This window comes from Erigeron canadensis, chromosome 8 (genome assembly GCF_010389155.1).
Source record: "Erigeron canadensis isolate Cc75 chromosome 8, C_canadensis_v1, whole genome shotgun sequence".
In the NCBI taxonomy this organism is placed as follows: Eukaryota; Viridiplantae; Streptophyta; class Magnoliopsida; order Asterales; family Asteraceae; genus Erigeron; species Erigeron canadensis.
This window is the reverse complement of record NC_057768.1, coordinates 42,375,193-42,391,785: the sequence shown is the minus strand read 5'-3', so window position 1 is coordinate 42,391,785 and position 16,593 is coordinate 42,375,193. Positions and strand designations below refer to the sequence as shown.

The 16,593-nt window shown below is 32.2% G+C and overlaps 1 protein-coding gene across 1 annotated transcript; it reads right to left on the bottom strand.

The window, feature by feature from the left end:
- Positions 1-9,468: 9,468 nt before the first annotated feature.
- LOC122611327 (protein THYLAKOID FORMATION1, chloroplastic) lies at positions 9,469-15,543 on the bottom strand. Its single transcript, XM_043784341.1, has 5 exons — positions 15,231-15,543; positions 14,334-14,601; positions 14,016-14,232; positions 9,890-10,005; positions 9,469-9,765 (listed from the first exon to the last, which is right to left on the bottom strand). The coding sequence occupies exons 1-5, from the start codon at positions 15,433-15,435 to the stop codon at positions 9,678-9,680; spliced, it is 894 nt and encodes a 297-aa protein (XP_043640276.1). The 5' UTR covers positions 15,436-15,543; the 3' UTR covers positions 9,469-9,677.
- Positions 15,544-16,593: the final 1,050 nt, after the last annotated feature.

Below are 16,593 nucleotides of genomic sequence, written 5' to 3'. Positions count from 1 at the left end.
TACCTAAACAAAATTATACTTATAACATGTGTAAGTTACTTACACATGTGTAAGTCTCACCGGAGATGGTCGTCGGAGGATCATGGTGGTGGTCAGAGATGATCATGGTGGTGGTGGTCGGAGAAAGAGGTAGAAGAAGTCCCTAAAATAAAGATTCCCAATCTAACTTTTCCATATATATATATATATATAGTGAAAAGTTATTTTGAGAACTTTTTTTTTGCGAGAATCTTTGAGAACTCTTCAAATCAAGCCTAACCGATGATTATTCTTTACATGAAAATTATTTTTTGATTGTTTTCTAAATAACTTATGTGTAATTTTAAAGTTTATAATTGTGTGGAGGCATAGATTATCATCCATTATACAATTATATAGAGATTTGGATTTTTGATCATATGTGCACGAATATTGCTATGATTACATGTGATCGACTTGCATACATGTGATCATAGCAATATATGTGCACTTGTGATCAAGAATTCAAATCTTCACATATATGTATAACGGATGATAATCAATGCCTCCACACAATTATAAACTTTAAAATTACACATAAGTTGTTCAGAAAACAATCAAAAAACAATTTTCATGTAAAGAACAATAATCGGTGGGGCTTGATTTGAAAAGTTCTCAAAAGTTCTCGCAAAAAAAGTTTCTCAAAATAACTTTACCATATATATATATATATGGATGAAAGATTATAACTTTTGAGAGGATGAAAGATTATAATTTTTAAGTACGTAGAGCTGGACTGTTGAATTATAGTAATTGATGGGACACAAAAACTTTCAGAAAAACTTATGGCCTATATTTCGTTTGCAAAATAAGTATAGCTTAAATAATCATAAAAAGAACCTATAGCGATATCTGTCAATCTGTCATAGGCCAAGGAACACAGGTCAACTGAGATTTGATGATACTAGCTAATACTAATAATATAATGATAATACTAACAAATATTATCATGCATGTCTCATGTTTCCACATTATGCACCTTGTTTTCTTCCACATAAATTAATAATTCAGAATACATATATTTGGAAGTTTTGAAAGATACCAGATGTCACTTTAAGAGTGGTGTAGTATGGCTTGCTTTTCCTCTACACATAGTTCATCACAACAAGAGTTGAAAGTCTATTTGTCGGTTAGTGTCACTCCGATTTATTTAATGAAAATGACACACGGAAATAAAAAAAATGATTAAAATCTAAACTTATCAATATTATGACATGGACATCTAAATAAAACATACTATATATTTCTGATAATATAGCTAAATTAATTAGAATTAGAATGGTGGATCAAGGCTAGCCATTCATCCATCTTAATTAAATACCAAGTTTTTAATTATTGAAGAACATCGACAAATTATAAAGGATTTAAACAAATAACTACAAATTTATAACACAATTAATATTTCTCAATCAATTATTTTGGATGATGATGAATTGAGGAAAAACGAACACATGCTGGATTATTCTGTTAAAATCAAAAATAAAAAATAAATGCTGGATTATTGCCAGGGACAGAGCCAGAAATTTTATCATAAGGGGGCAAATTTAAAACATTATGTAGGTAAAATTTTTTTTAGATATAACGATCTAATTCCGATAAATTCATATACGGCAAAAATAATAACCATCCAATTACAACTAAAATGCGTACCCAAAAGACGACATAACAATCCAACTACAATTCGTCGTATAACCAAAAGCACTAACTGTTCACTAGCTTAGACAACCCATGTCAACATTTTCTTTAACCATGCCAAAAGAGAACATGACGATTCAACTACAACTTCATCGTATAATTGTCACTGCCCTTTTCAAACTTTTCTCATTAATTGGTGTTTGTACAGAATATGTCATGGGTATTTTAACTAGAAATATATTCATCACTAACCAAACTAACCTATTTATTGTAGAATATAAACAATAAAACATACACATAAGTAAAAACAATAAATATAAAAAAGAATACATTTAAAAAATCAATACAGAATAATAAATAAACTGCACTAAAACAACAATCCAAGTTCATACACAACCTTTAGATAATTAGCTGTCTAGTTGATAATATTATATTATAATATATCTACTCATTTATATATTTAATAATAAGTTCTATAAAATCAATAAAAGATAACATATAATATATTGCTCAGTGTATTCTGTGTGAGATACTCAGATTCTCCAAAACCAAAACCCCCCTTTGACTGTTCGACCCTTCTTTTTAATCATCACAGTTCACCTTTCAATTGAAGTCAAAAGAAAAAAAAAACCTAATAATTGGGAAAAACATATATTGATATATAAATTTTTTTATTAAGATAGAACAAATAAAGGTAATATTATATGTTTAAGAAGAAAATATTATGGAGAAGGAGAATAAAGATTATCTGCTCTCATAGTTACTATCATCAGAAGATTGAGATCTAAATGAAAATTGGAATCCGTATGTGACACTGATAAAGATATATATTTTACTTTTTTATTTATTTATTTTTTTGTGTGGGCAAATTTCTAAATATACCCCTAAATAAAAAAAAATTAAATTATATAAAATTTGGGGTGGGGTCAATTGACCCCAATGCCCCCACTTTGGAGACGCCCCTGATTATTGCCGATATATGTAGCAATATATATGGTTGTCTTCCAAGCTAGGCACACTTTGGAATCTCACTGTATTATTTTCTATGATCATTATAATAAATATACTAGTACGGTACCCGCGCAATTCGGCAGTTGTCATGACGGCGACGCTGTGGTGAGGGCGGCGACTGTTGGTGGTGGAGGCGATTGTTAGAGGTGGAGGTGGCGGCGATTGTTAGAGGTGGAGGTGGCGGCGAGTGTTGTAGACAATTGACGTAAAAATAATTGATTTAAAGGGTTAATAAAGATATTTAAAATTAAAAAAAACTGATTCTGTAACTTAAGCATTAAGGGATTTTTAGACCATTTTCCCCATGTAACTTTCAACATGTAGGCAATTTCTTTTATAATATAGTATAGATATATATATATACACATACATATCATATATACTATAATATAAAGAAATATGTTTTAAACTTTCAACATTCAACAATATACACATCAACGACAACAATAAAGACCCAATCCCTAGACAGGGTACGGGGGAGGTGAGCTATAGACAGTCTTACCTCTACCCAAAGGTAGAGAGACTGCTTCCATAAGGACCTCCGGCCACAAAGAACTGAAAGTAGAAAAGTGTAAAGGGTTTAGTTATCATACCTGACAGTTGCCGATAGCAAAGAAGGAAATACCTGTCTGTTAGCGTGGGGGGAGTAGTAAGCATGCAACCTAACATACTTTATCACAGGTTCGACAATACATATATGCTAGCCAACAAGGGATATGGAAACACCTAAGTATACATGCAAATAAAAATGGAACCAACCATGCAAGAAAGATAATTGGTGTTAAACACCCTATGAAACAAAGTACTAAGGCTGCCTAGCTAGATTAAATCCTATTCCTTACATATACTCTCAAACCCCTAAACTAATTCTAGTCCTCTAAATCCTCTCTCACTGGTCATGTCCTCCGACAAACAAGCATTTTGGGGTCAGCCTAGTGCGACCTCCCCCCTCGGTTTAGGTCTACCTCTACACAAGGCCAAAACCAATACGTAGATCACAGAAAAACCAAGTCTAATTAAAAAGTCTAAGTAAATAGTTTACATAATCTAATCTCATATGCCTTTCGCCCCTTGTGCACGTCCTCCGCCAGGGACCTCCTTTGGAGCATTTGGTATCCTGCCCTTCTCCCTTCATCGACTTACCTCTTAGTCTGTTAGGTCAAACCCCTCTGTAACATCGAGTCACCTTAGTTGGGCCCACTTCTCCCTTCATTTAACAATATACACATGCTAATGCATAATGTAAGATACATCTAAACTACATTAAGTCAATAACCTACACATACTACTCTCTGCTGCCGCCGCCGCCGCCACCACTGCCGCTACCACCACCGGCATTATACCGCTGCATCGCGCAGGTACCATTCTAGTTCATATTAAAAGAAATTTTCTTGACAATATAACAGAAAAAAACGCTTTATATGTGTTTGATTTATATTGGTATATATATATATATATAACGCTTTATATGTGTTTGATTTATATTGGTATATATATATATTTCAACATAGAGATAATGGCATCAGAATGTAACCAACTATGACCAAAAGGTTATGTAATGTAGTGAACTACTAAACTAGCTTTGTAGTGTAACCATCTTTGTTTGTCGGGTTATGTACTGTAACGGGTGACCGGCAGAACAGGTAACTAGTTACAACTCTATGTTCATTTAAAAAACTCACTCACGTGGCATGCTGACTCACGTGAGAAAGATGATGTGGACTTACAATAATTATTTATTAATATATAAAAATAAAAATACGTAGATGAGACAATAAATAAAAGAATAAAACTAGAAACAAATCAGACGACTCATTTCTTCTTCCTTTCCACATGCTTCATCTTTGTTTCTTTATATCATAATTTTAAAATTGTGTATGTATAAATATATCTTCCATATATGTGTGTATATATATATCATATCTTACCCGATCTATAAATTGTTTGTTGCTCTTTTTCAGGTGTCTATAACACCACCAGTTCACGAACAGGATCCCTATCTCCGGTGACTCCATTCTACACAATTTATGGTGAACCTATCCCAATCTCTGGTGGTTTAAAATAGGTTTTGTATATTTGTATTTGATTTACATAAATAGATTTTTAATTTTTTCTGATTGAATGATGATGATAGATTTACATAAATGGGCTTTTAATTGATTAGTGTTTTAGGGAAAATAAGAAAGGGGGAAACAATTGAACACCTGTATTGTTGTATAGTTGGAAAGTTAAAATCGTTGCCGAAGCTGGTTTTAGTAGGTTTCGAATGTGGATTGTTATGACAGGGCGGGTTTCAACGGCAGCAGCAGCAGCAGATTCCGGTAGCAAGTGCAGATTCCGGTCACGTGATTTTCCGAAAGCAGCTGTATGTGCTATAATTTCGGTAGCAAGTGCAGTTTCCTTTTTTTTTTTTTAGATTTCAACATGATTTTCTTGACCGTAGACTCACCTCTGGTCACACCCCACCGGAAACTCCCTTGGTACGATCAACACCATCGATCTGTCAACTCATGTCTTCCTTCTTCTCCTCCACCTCACTGCCGAGATGTTTGGCTTGTCAGCCACCGCCTTTTTCTTGGTTTATGTCTATATTATAAATCTATCTATATATATTATATCATAGATATAGATACAGTAAATAAAGAAGATGAATGAAATGACGTGGCATCTTAAGTGGCGGGTGATGTGGCATTTACCTATTATAACTGTAAGTTACCCGGTAGCATACATGACATAACCTGAAAAACAAAGATGGTTACACTACATAGCTAGTTTAGTAGTTCACTACACTACATAACCTTTTGGTCATAGTTGGTTACATTCTGATGTCATTATCCCTTCAACATATATATTCAACTTATTATTAAGAAAAAAATGACATCTAATCATATAGATCGACTAAAGCGATAAGATGTTAATTAAGATGTATATATAGAGATTGCTCCCAAAAGACGTTTAATTAATCATATATTTAATCTTTTATTATACCAAAGCACAGTTGCTCTAATAACTTATCGACCAATCACAACTCTCGATTTTTTAAAGTTGACAATTGTTTTCAATTTTAACTTTAATTTACACTTTTTTGTTTTCCATCACAAATTTACACTTTTTACCCAATAATTTTAATATATCAAATAAATAATAATTGTTAATATATATCTAATAAAATAATAGTTAATATTTATCCAATAAATAATAACTAATATATATCCAATTGAATAATAACTAATATATATCCAATAGTATGTTTTATCATATAAACATACAATTAATTAATTAAAAACAAATAAAATTTGATGTAAATATATTAGCATTTTAAGAACAACTTCGATGAATATATTTGAAAAAAAATATTTTAATATAAAACTTAAATTGTTGATATACCGATCAATTTTTATTACTCAAAATTGTATATTATTTTTAAATTATAATAAAAAAAAAAGCTAATATTGATAACATCATAAGCCCCGTGTATTAGACACGAGCCTAAAACAGTTGAACTAATGACTTATTGACCAATCACATCGCTCAATTTCGTCAAATTGATTCTTGCTTATGTCATCATAATACTAATAATCATTATTAATATTTCTAGCAAAAGTCTCACTAATTTACATTTTTTTGTTTTCTATCAATAATTTATATTTTTTAGCCCTAAATACTTAATTTATACTTTTTATAATATTTAGTCCCATCAACTTGAGAATATTTTTTATAATATTTCATCATTTAATTAGTTTGTTTATTGACCAATCACAACTCTCGATTTTCCTCTAATTTTTTACAAGTATGTTTAATATCACATTATGAGTGTAACTGGTTTTAAAAAAATTTATAATATAGAAAATATTGTAACGTTTGTCTTGTGGAGTAACTATGGCAAACAAATCCATCAATATGTCTCATGTAATTATTTACAACTTGCAAAGTATAACACTTGGAATCGTATTTCTTCAAAATTGTAAGCTTTTATGACTTAAATAGTTAATTGTATGTATGAAAATCTGATATTAATAATATCGTAAGTCTCATGTCCAGTGTTGAACACGGGTCTAAAATCTAGTGCATATTAAAGGTATGATGTTTTCAGATCGAAACATTATAGACTTTATAGTGCTATTAAAAATTTGCACATCGTAATTTTTTTTTATATATATCTTCCTCCATACCATTATTTAAAAAGACATATCTTATATTTCACTTATATATATATACATATATATAGGTTTTAGGTAAAATAAAACAAGTATTAAAGTAAAACAAATAAAACAATAGCTTTTTCTTCACTAAAATCACCGTGCATCATGAAAATCATTGTGCATCAATTAGTTCGTGAATCTTTGTGCATCAATTTAACCATAGGGTCAAGATCTTGTCTTATTTATTTTACTTTAATACTTATTTTACAATATCCAACCCATATATATATATATATATATATATATATATGCAGTTATTATACATGGTTTCTTCTAATATGTTAATCAAACGGATAATGACATGCATTATGCATAATACGGAGTATCTAACATCTATATATCTCATCATAATTGTACGTGGTAACTTGAAAAGATAAAATACAATTCACATGATCGTCGATCGACCTAAATTAAAAGAAAACGTTACATACAATGAATATTATTCAGTTCGGGTCTTATATATCAAATTTGTCATAAGCACCCCCAATTTCGTGCGTGGTAGAACTTCATGCAAATACGTGTGTGTATGGTGACATCATACGTGTGGAAATTTTGCATGGACTTGCATTACTATAATTTAATATACAATCTAGAAAGATTATGTTAATTAAAATGTAATTATTATTTGACCCCTAAAGAACGCCCATTGCGTCATTAGTCTAGTTTTTAATTCATATATGCATGAACATTATTATATATATTACTCATTCCGTATTAGATTATTATATCTGCCGTTAAAAAAAATTATATATTTTTATCTATATTTCTAATTTTCTATCTATACAAAAATTGTGGAACCCAAGTTATAAAATTTAACTTCGTTTCACAATTATCTAAATATGCATAAAACGCAAACCATCAATTATCGAAGTTAAAAGAACCAGTCATCACGCACACAGATTTCAGTTCTTACAGCCAGAGGCAGAGGCGGTATCAGAAAAAAATCTTTGAGGGGGCAAAATTAAAAAATTCATGAAATATAAATTTAGAAGGGGTCAAAATGTTAAAAACCTATAGTAAAATTTTTAAAATCTATGAAAAATTAAAAAATACATAATAAAATCTAAATTTGGAAGGGGGCATTAGCCCCCCTTGCCCCCTACTAGGCACGCCTCTGGCCAGAGGCGAGAGCTTATAATTTTTTTTTTAAATGCCATTTATATGTATTAGTTAAAAAAGAGATAGGACCTAGTCTGATAACCTGAATAAGGTATAAAACAAATAAAATGAATTGTATGAATAAAAAGAAGGAAAATGATAAATCCTCTTAAATTATCCCCTAATAATGAAATCATAACACTTGTTAGAATCAAATGATAATATTAGAAGAAAAAAAAATGAGTGATTTACTCATGTTTTAAGATTTCTAGGAGGAGGCTACATCATATTTATTAAGAGGATATATAATTTCACATAAAAAACAGTCATTAAAGTTTATGGTATTTCAGTTTAGTTTCCAGATGAGAAATGGTTTTGGCCCAACAAAAATAGCCCAATAGAAAAATCAATCAATAGCTTGGAGCCATGGACTAGTTAGTTGTTCAGTTGTTTCACTTGTTTGTAGCATTTTTTATGTCCTTTTTAATGAAAGGTTTTGATCTTTTATGGATTCAATGCCACATCACTTCTTTTTCTTTTACAAGACAATTATAAAGTATAAACAAACTCACATGTTGTTAATGATGTAAGGAAAATTATTGTCTTATTTACTTATATGTTTTATTTCTGAAATAATCTATTTCTCAAAAAATTGTTATTTATAAGTTTAGAAGAGTAACATACACTTTTGTCTAGAACCACACATCAAGATAGATCCAACAAAATTACCTTATAACTGACCCTGTCAGCTATATGTCACTCGGCTCCTGAACTCACAAACAGAAATAAATGGGAAAATTCCTTGCATTGTAATTGAATCAACCACCTATTACCCAGATATAATATGCAACAAAATATCTATACTTCTATATCTATACTTCTATATCTATATCTATATCTATCTATACTCTTTTATAAAGAGTATTGGATTTCTTAAAATTTAACACTTTTTTCTTTCCAAAATACCCTTACTTAAATATAAAACCCTTATATAATCTCATTTCTCCATTCTTTTTAATCATTACACATTCTCATCGACTTTCTATAACCCTCCGCCCTTGCTCTCTTTCTCTACCGCCGCAACGCACGGGTACTATGCTCATTTAATTAATACGAGTATTCAAGCTTTCAAACCCAATAGAGACCCGACACTAGCTTAAATCATCAATCATCATCGGCATCATCATTATAATATAGGAATAAGCTCCCCAAATCCTGATCCCGTCCCAGTATCAAGAACAGGTAACGATTTTCAAATGCAACCAAGACCGGCATCCATTTTTGGTGGTTCTCGAGATTGGGTCTGGAATCAGTGGAATACAAAAAAAATCTTGATCTCGTACCAGTACCGAGACCGGTGAACCGTACCAGTCTCATTAATTTGTTTCTAAGATCTCACAAAGGAAAATTTCTTGCTACAAAAAATGAAATCTTCCATGGATATGATAACGTTCCATCAATATACTACATATGTAAATGTGGTACATAAAATTGTAAGCAATCATTAGACCGATTCACAATATATAGTTTTATACAAATCAAGATGCACAGTACATATTTGTTAGGATTTGTATAATGATTGCTTACCAAAAAAAATTCACAATACCTGTATCAAGAAAAATATGGTATTAAATACAAAAGGAAATATGATAGCTCAATTTACAGTAAGCAAATCTTTAAAAGTTTTTATTAGCTAGCCTGTATAAGCCATCTTCAGACATATAGGTTTTCCGCTATACAGTTTTTTACTGCTTCGTTAGCTGTTTGAGGTTTGCTTCTTTCTTCCAGCTTCTTCTTCTCCCTGTAAACAGAAAACATAATGGCTCAATATACATAACTATTCTCGTCTCATTTATTAAGGGCTGTTAACAGTCATAATAATGGCAAAATATAAAGTTCAGTGTTATAAAAAGTATATGAAATACCTCTCGACATATTCTTTTAGAAGTTCTTTTGCTTGAACAAGTTTTGAGAGCAGGTTGCGATAAACGTCGAGGTCCCTATCAACACTTTTCTTGTTGATGTTGAGTGCTGCACAAAGCTGGAATGCCAAAATAGAAATAATGGTGATTAAGTTTAAGAGGAAATGTATAAACCATGCCAATTATCAAGGGACAATAAGAATCAACTACTATATTACACTTCCTAATTGACTCATAATGACTAATATTTGGAAGCTTTTTGCCTGCAGAAGTACACAGGCTTGAACATTAAATAATAGTCCAACACTTTTTTTCTTGGTATACGTTGGATACACAAATACGATGGAAGGGTATAAGCTATATGACAACAAAATGAATTCCTTTCCCTTTAGAGGGAAGTTCATAATAAGACGAGTTGGATAACATGGGTTTAAAACATTTAGCCATGGCAAGGCCTCCCTTGGCATCAGGCCAAGCAGGCGACGGCCCAACACATCACAAGACCTGGGGTATCAGAAATTTTGGTTCAAAGTATGCTATACTAGGCTTATTCAGGCATTATAACAAATAAACCCTCTAGCCAAATATATTATGTTTTACTATTTTGGGCCAGTGAAGGCGTTGGCTTTCTAGACGAACGAGAACAGAAGGCCAAACGCTACACCAAGATCTGAATATCATAAACCTGTCTCATAGAGATCCTTGAGTAAAATTTGTAAGTATTTATGAGCAACATCAGGTCAAACGTCCACTGCTTAATAGTTTTGGTACGCGAGTCACATTTTAGCAGTCATAACTCTCTAAATCATTATGTGATCATTTTAAAAGAAATATAGAACTTCTAGTTAAAAGACAGGGAGCTTGTGTAGTTTAAATTTTTTAGTAGAGGCATAGGTTGACCGTCTTGTCCAGGACATTGAAAAACTGAGGACCGGCCCTTAGTAGTGGGCAAGTGACTGGCATCTTTGAATCCCTTTGAGTTTAAGCAGATTGTATTGGAGCAATAATCATTCAAGCTCCCACTATTACAACAATAGACTGAAATCTACCCAAGACGAGAAAGTTTTCAAGTCTGATTTTAGGATTTCAGTTTTGCTTTCATAAACGATATGGGCAGATCTAGCAGAATGCAAAAATATACACTGAACGCATGGATACCACATAGAAAAATAAAAACAAAAACTTTAAACAGGTATAGCTTTCAATCTGGAGCAGCCCAGAAGAAAAGTCACCATGGGCCAGATGTTGCCCGGGCTGGAAAGGTCATGATAGGTCAGAAGTTTTTTTCCAAAAGGTGAAAATATATTAATCTTCATCAAAGTTATAAAAAATAGCTACTTGATGGTAACATAGGACATCCCCAATAAACCAGCCAAGCAGAATTCACAACTAATACAAAACTCAATACACCAACCCAAACAATCATAAAGCTCTACACTAATAAAATCCAATTCTATGCATTACTCAGTCTGCCGATACCCACTCTGCCATTACCCAAACAGAATATCAAAAAAGTAACAACCAATCATTTGCCAAAGTTATCCATTCAGCCATTTGCCCAATTTTCTATTACCCAAATTGCCATACTCTGTACACAACCTCAACCAAATGGGTTAGAAGTTGTTGTAATTTGTTAGTTTAGTCCAAACGTAAAGACCAAAATCTTTCACTCAGGGCTACGAATTCAATGTTTCCACAGTTTCAATAGCTTTTATAACAAAGATTATTTCGTTTTTGTTGGTGCATAGGTGGTTTAATAGATTTATAACATTTATAATGCACTCTTTAGTTTTGATGATGATTGAGAACATACCATATGAAAGTAAGTGTTAAATATAAATTATATTTAAAAAAAATGTACTATGCAACTGGGTACCTGTAAAGCAAAAAATGTACTATGCAACTTTTCTATTTTTAAAAATAATTGTTTTTAATATTTTAAAGTTCAACATTTAACTTTTTTTATACATAAAACGAATAACTGTCAAACTCAAATCATCAAAGGCAAGTGTTAAATGAGTCATTTTCATGTTTGAAAGCTGAGAATTTTGTGCGCACTGAACCTGTTAAGACACGATTTGCCAGCCTTAAATATAATTGATCATACATATATTCTTACATGCTTGAACATCCTTTTTAAAAACGATTTTCAAAGACGCAAAGTAGCACTATCTATAGCATTAGATCAATGTGTGGCGTGCCATATCAATATATGGAATGTGTAAAATGGTATAAATAATGATCTGGGCATACATACGCTAATTCCGAACCAAAAACGATGAAAATGTCAAGTTTGAGTTTAATTTAATGTAGCATTTCGTCTTAAAACCTGGGGACGGCTCTTGAGGACGGCCTCTATGTCTGCAAGAGCTGTCCGCTTCTGTCCCGTATAGTAGTTTTTCTCCGAGCATTCGTTAAACATTTCCTTGACACCAAACTTGCTCCATAACCTTATATTGATGTTCTAAGATGTTTACAATTGGCAAATTTCAAAAATAAGAACTTTCGTCTTTCGTCAAATTTGAGGGTCGAAAATTTTCTGAGTATAATAGAGCACGGCTCTTGTCTAGGGGACGGCTCTTGCAGAACAAAGGTCGTCCCCCCTCTGTCCATTTTGGCGAGATTTACCAATCGCTCGTTACATAAGTTCATGACCCGAAACTTGTTCCTAAGTCCTATATTATCATTCTAAGGTGTTTGCCATTGTCAAAATCCAAATCTAAACATTTTTGATTTTTCACCAAAATTGGAGGCCAAAATATTTCTAAGTGTTGAAGGTCAATGAAAGTCAAAATCAAGTAAGAGTCAAAATTGGGTTGGTCAAGATCTGGTTTTTGGAGATATATTTGAAATTATACTTTATCTTTCCCATTATCATACATTACCTTGTGACTTCCCCTTCCCAAAACACTTCCACTTTGAGAAAGCATATCATCTCCTTTCTCTTCTCTTCTTGCAAGCTAACACAAACATGGGAGGAATACAAGGCTTTTGTGAATAACCAGGTGAAGGACGGCCTTTGTTTAGGGTACGGATCTTGTGTCCTGGAGGACGGCCTCTGTCAAGAGCCGCCCGGTTCAAACGGCTACAAGGAGAGATTTTGGTATATATTCAACACTTGGGTGCTTATGGACCTCACCTCTTGAGCTCATATTCAGATTATATCATTGTTACATTCATTCATATCTCAAATCTTTATATCATTAGCAAGAGGGTTCAAATTTGTAGTGAGGATAATATTGGTGTAATATAAATTTGTATTAAATTACACTAGTGAGTGTGATTGTGGGTGTAAACAAAATTCTAGTGGTTAGAGTTTGGCTTGATTCTTGAAGTGTCAAGAATCCATTGTTTGTAATCTCTAGTGGTTAGGGATTAGATAAATTCTTGAAGTGTCAAGAATACTTGTTTGTAATCTCTAGTGGTTAAGCTATTATTTTGCAGTGTGTTCAACTCATTTCTACATGAAACCAATAATTTCAAGTACCACACAACACAAAAATTAATATACATTTCTTATGCAGAAGTCTTCTGTAGAGATGTGTCTTAACACTATAAACACATTGTTATTCTATTCTCTTGCATTAGTACTATTCCTACTTATACCATAACACACATATTACACATACATATTGTTGGAAATCACAGGCCTCACACTCACAATAACACAATATATATGTATATGTATGAATAGACTTGAAAGATAGAAAAAATGAGAAAGGTTTCTGTATTCAAATAAAAGGGTACAAAACTCAATAAAGCAAGTGCCTATATATATATTTATATATATATAGACTTACATCTAACGTACTAAGGAACAAAAGCCATCAACTAATGACCATTTCTACCTACATATTAGGAGTAGTCTGACCACGTTTTTCAACCACTCTCCAATGTGAACTTGCTTAAAAACCGGTCAAACCTATGCCAATTCAAACTAGTAACCTATGACTAAGAACATAAAATATAAACTATAATAAGTCAAGATTAAATCCTACACATATTTCATATTTGGTGTGTCTTTAAAAAAGGGAACTTATATTTTTGCATTGTAAGAACTGACGCATACTTATAGAAGTAAAATTTTAACTTTCAAAGGCCAGATGAGAATTGATAGAATGGGTACTACCTTTTCCAAGATGGTAGGGTCTGTAGCATTCGCCAACTCTAGAAGGCGAAACAAACCAACAGCAAAAAACCGACTGTAGCTGAAACTCCCATTACCCCCTGCTCTTTCTGCAATATCCTTCAACTCGTCCTCAACTTCCCCTGTTTTAGATGAAAAGTCAACCAATGTACTCGGGTTTTGGGCACGTCCCCACGTTTCCAATTTTTCTGCATCAGCCCTGCAGTTCATGGCATAAATTCTTGAGTCATAAAACCGGTCAAAATTAAAGACCTTTATGTCAATTGTGAGCCGAATCGAGGTCAGAATTTAGTGACAGACCTGTACTGTTGTGGGTCCTCATTTAGTGCCTTAACATAAGCTTGAAAGATGGCTTCCTTGTCCTCATCACTTGGGTATCCTTCCATAAGTTGATCATAAACGGTAACAAAACCCAAAGCAAATACGGGATCATAACGATAAGTCTTTTTGTATCTCATGAGATGTTGTTGCACAATTAGTTCTTGCAGGACGGAGTTGTAGATACTTGGTATGGGACGTTTATAAGCAGTCAGAAATTTCAATTTGGTCTCGGACACAGGTGGTGCAACTGAATTACAAATCCAATGTCTATAAAAATACATACAACCATCAAAAGTAACACTCCGGCTAGCTAACGTTCATCAATTGTTGTGTTACATATAGTTCCAATACACTAACACCATTAGTAACATACTAACATTAAATAACAATATACTATAAGTCTTTCATCCTCTTTGCTATTCATAACTTATTTTTGATACATTCTATTTTAATATAAGTTTTGGAAAAACCTTAATCGGTACTTGTAAGTTGTAAAGTCAAAAAAACAACAAACGAAAAGCTTTTTTTTTATAAACAAAAAACCTTAAATAGCAGTTGTTGCAGAAGTTATAACAACACAATTTCAAAATGTATATATCAACTAGAACAGTACCCGCGCAATGTGGCGAGCAGCGTAGGTTATTGATGTAATTTGGTTTTTAATGTAAATGTTAGAAACTTAAAATTCACCAAAAACCCAAATTTGCTTTATATTATACTCGTAGTATAGATATAGATAATGTGCAATACCTAAAGGGGGTTTTGTTAATATTCTACGATAATTAACCAAAATGAATACATACCCTACTGCTACATTGTCAATATATATATGTGCGGAAAAATTAAAAGGATATTAATTAGAATAAGGAAACTTGCCTGATCCAGTAGTAGTAGAGGACATGCATTGAACAACGAGTCGAGAAGTGGAGTGAATGTTTATGGGGTGCAGACAAGTAGCAGGAAGAAGCTTCAAGGAAAGAAGGGAGCGAGACCAAGAAATTGATTGGGCTCGAATTTTTGTTTCAGAAGATGATGATGATGGATTCACTCCACAGCAAGAAAGTGAAGCAACAGCAGCCATTGATCTTACTATAATATAATGCAGGATGTGAATACTCGATGAGTATGAATCATAAAGGGTTAACAAAGAAAGAAAGAAGGAAGGAAGAGTGTGAGAGAAAAAAATGGAAGGAAATAAAAAAGGGTCAAGAGAGGTCCAAAATGTGTGGCTTATCTGTTTTGTTATCCACTACACGATACTACTATATACTTACACGTCCGAGTGGCTCAATGCCGACGTGATTTTCAATTCTTTCTTTTCTTGTAATTATATGGAAAAAAGGGTTAAATTAAATTGAACATAAAATAAAAAAATTAAACTTCTTATATTAAAATTTCTCAACTATTTTTTATGATAATTTTATAACTCTATTTACTTTAATTATCTTTTTTTAAAGTTGTTTTTAAAAACACCCTCATTGTTATTATCATTAATTTATTATGTTTTAATTTACAAAAAGAATTATTTTTGGTCATGTTGTTTCATCAAAACACTTGGCTCATTTTAAGCCTTTGTTAAATGAAAAGAAAAAAAAATCATGTGTCAAATTGCAATCCATTTCCAATAACTACCTTTTTAAATTGTAGAAAATCTTTTGTCCAGTTTCATTAAAAATGTGTTTAAAATATTGGGCTTAATTATTGAAAACTTTTTAAAACTTTTACTTTTTTACTAAAAAACAGTTTTTAAAGTATAGTAATTAATTTTAAAACTGAGTTTTTTTTTTTTTTTATAGATAAAAACTTTTTTTTTAAAATCACGTTTTTTATTTTTAATGTTACTTCTAAAAAATCACGATTGCCTCTCTTTGAAAAAGCTAGCTAGATGAGACGGATCTTCTATAACATACATCTTAAACTATACGGTACAAGATGTCATCCCCCCTTCTCCGCCCCAAAACGCCCGGAGGACGCCTTCTACATCAAATCTGTAGGCGTTTCGGTCCCTGTCTTTGTTCTCCACAGTTGGGCACAATCGTTGACCAACTTGTCGCTCTTTCTTCTTCTTCTTCTTTTCTTTTTTACCATAAAACATTCTAGCATTCCATCACTCATGTTCTGACACTTGTTGATAACCCCCCACCCACTAAAGTTGTCCAACCCTTACAAGATGCTAAGTTTGCTGACATGGCTCCACATGTCGAAAGACGTCTCTTTTATGAAATTTCTCATGCCACAT

What these genes read in the sequence shown, in the direction of transcription:
- LOC122611327 (XM_043784341.1), bottom strand. Translation starts at nt 15,435, where the DNA reads ATGGCTGCTGTTGCTTCACTTTCTTGCTGTGGAGTGAATCCATCATCA. An exon ending in CTCTACTACTACTGGATCAG is followed by an intron (nt 14,602 to 15,230) that starts GCAAGTTTCCTT and finishes TTTGTAATTCAG; the next exon opens with TTGCACCACCTGTGTCCGAG. An exon ending in ACCCTACCATCTTGGAAAAG is followed by an intron (nt 10,006 to 14,015) that starts GTAGTACCCATT and finishes TTGGCATTCCAG; the next exon opens with CTTTGTGCAGCACTCAACAT.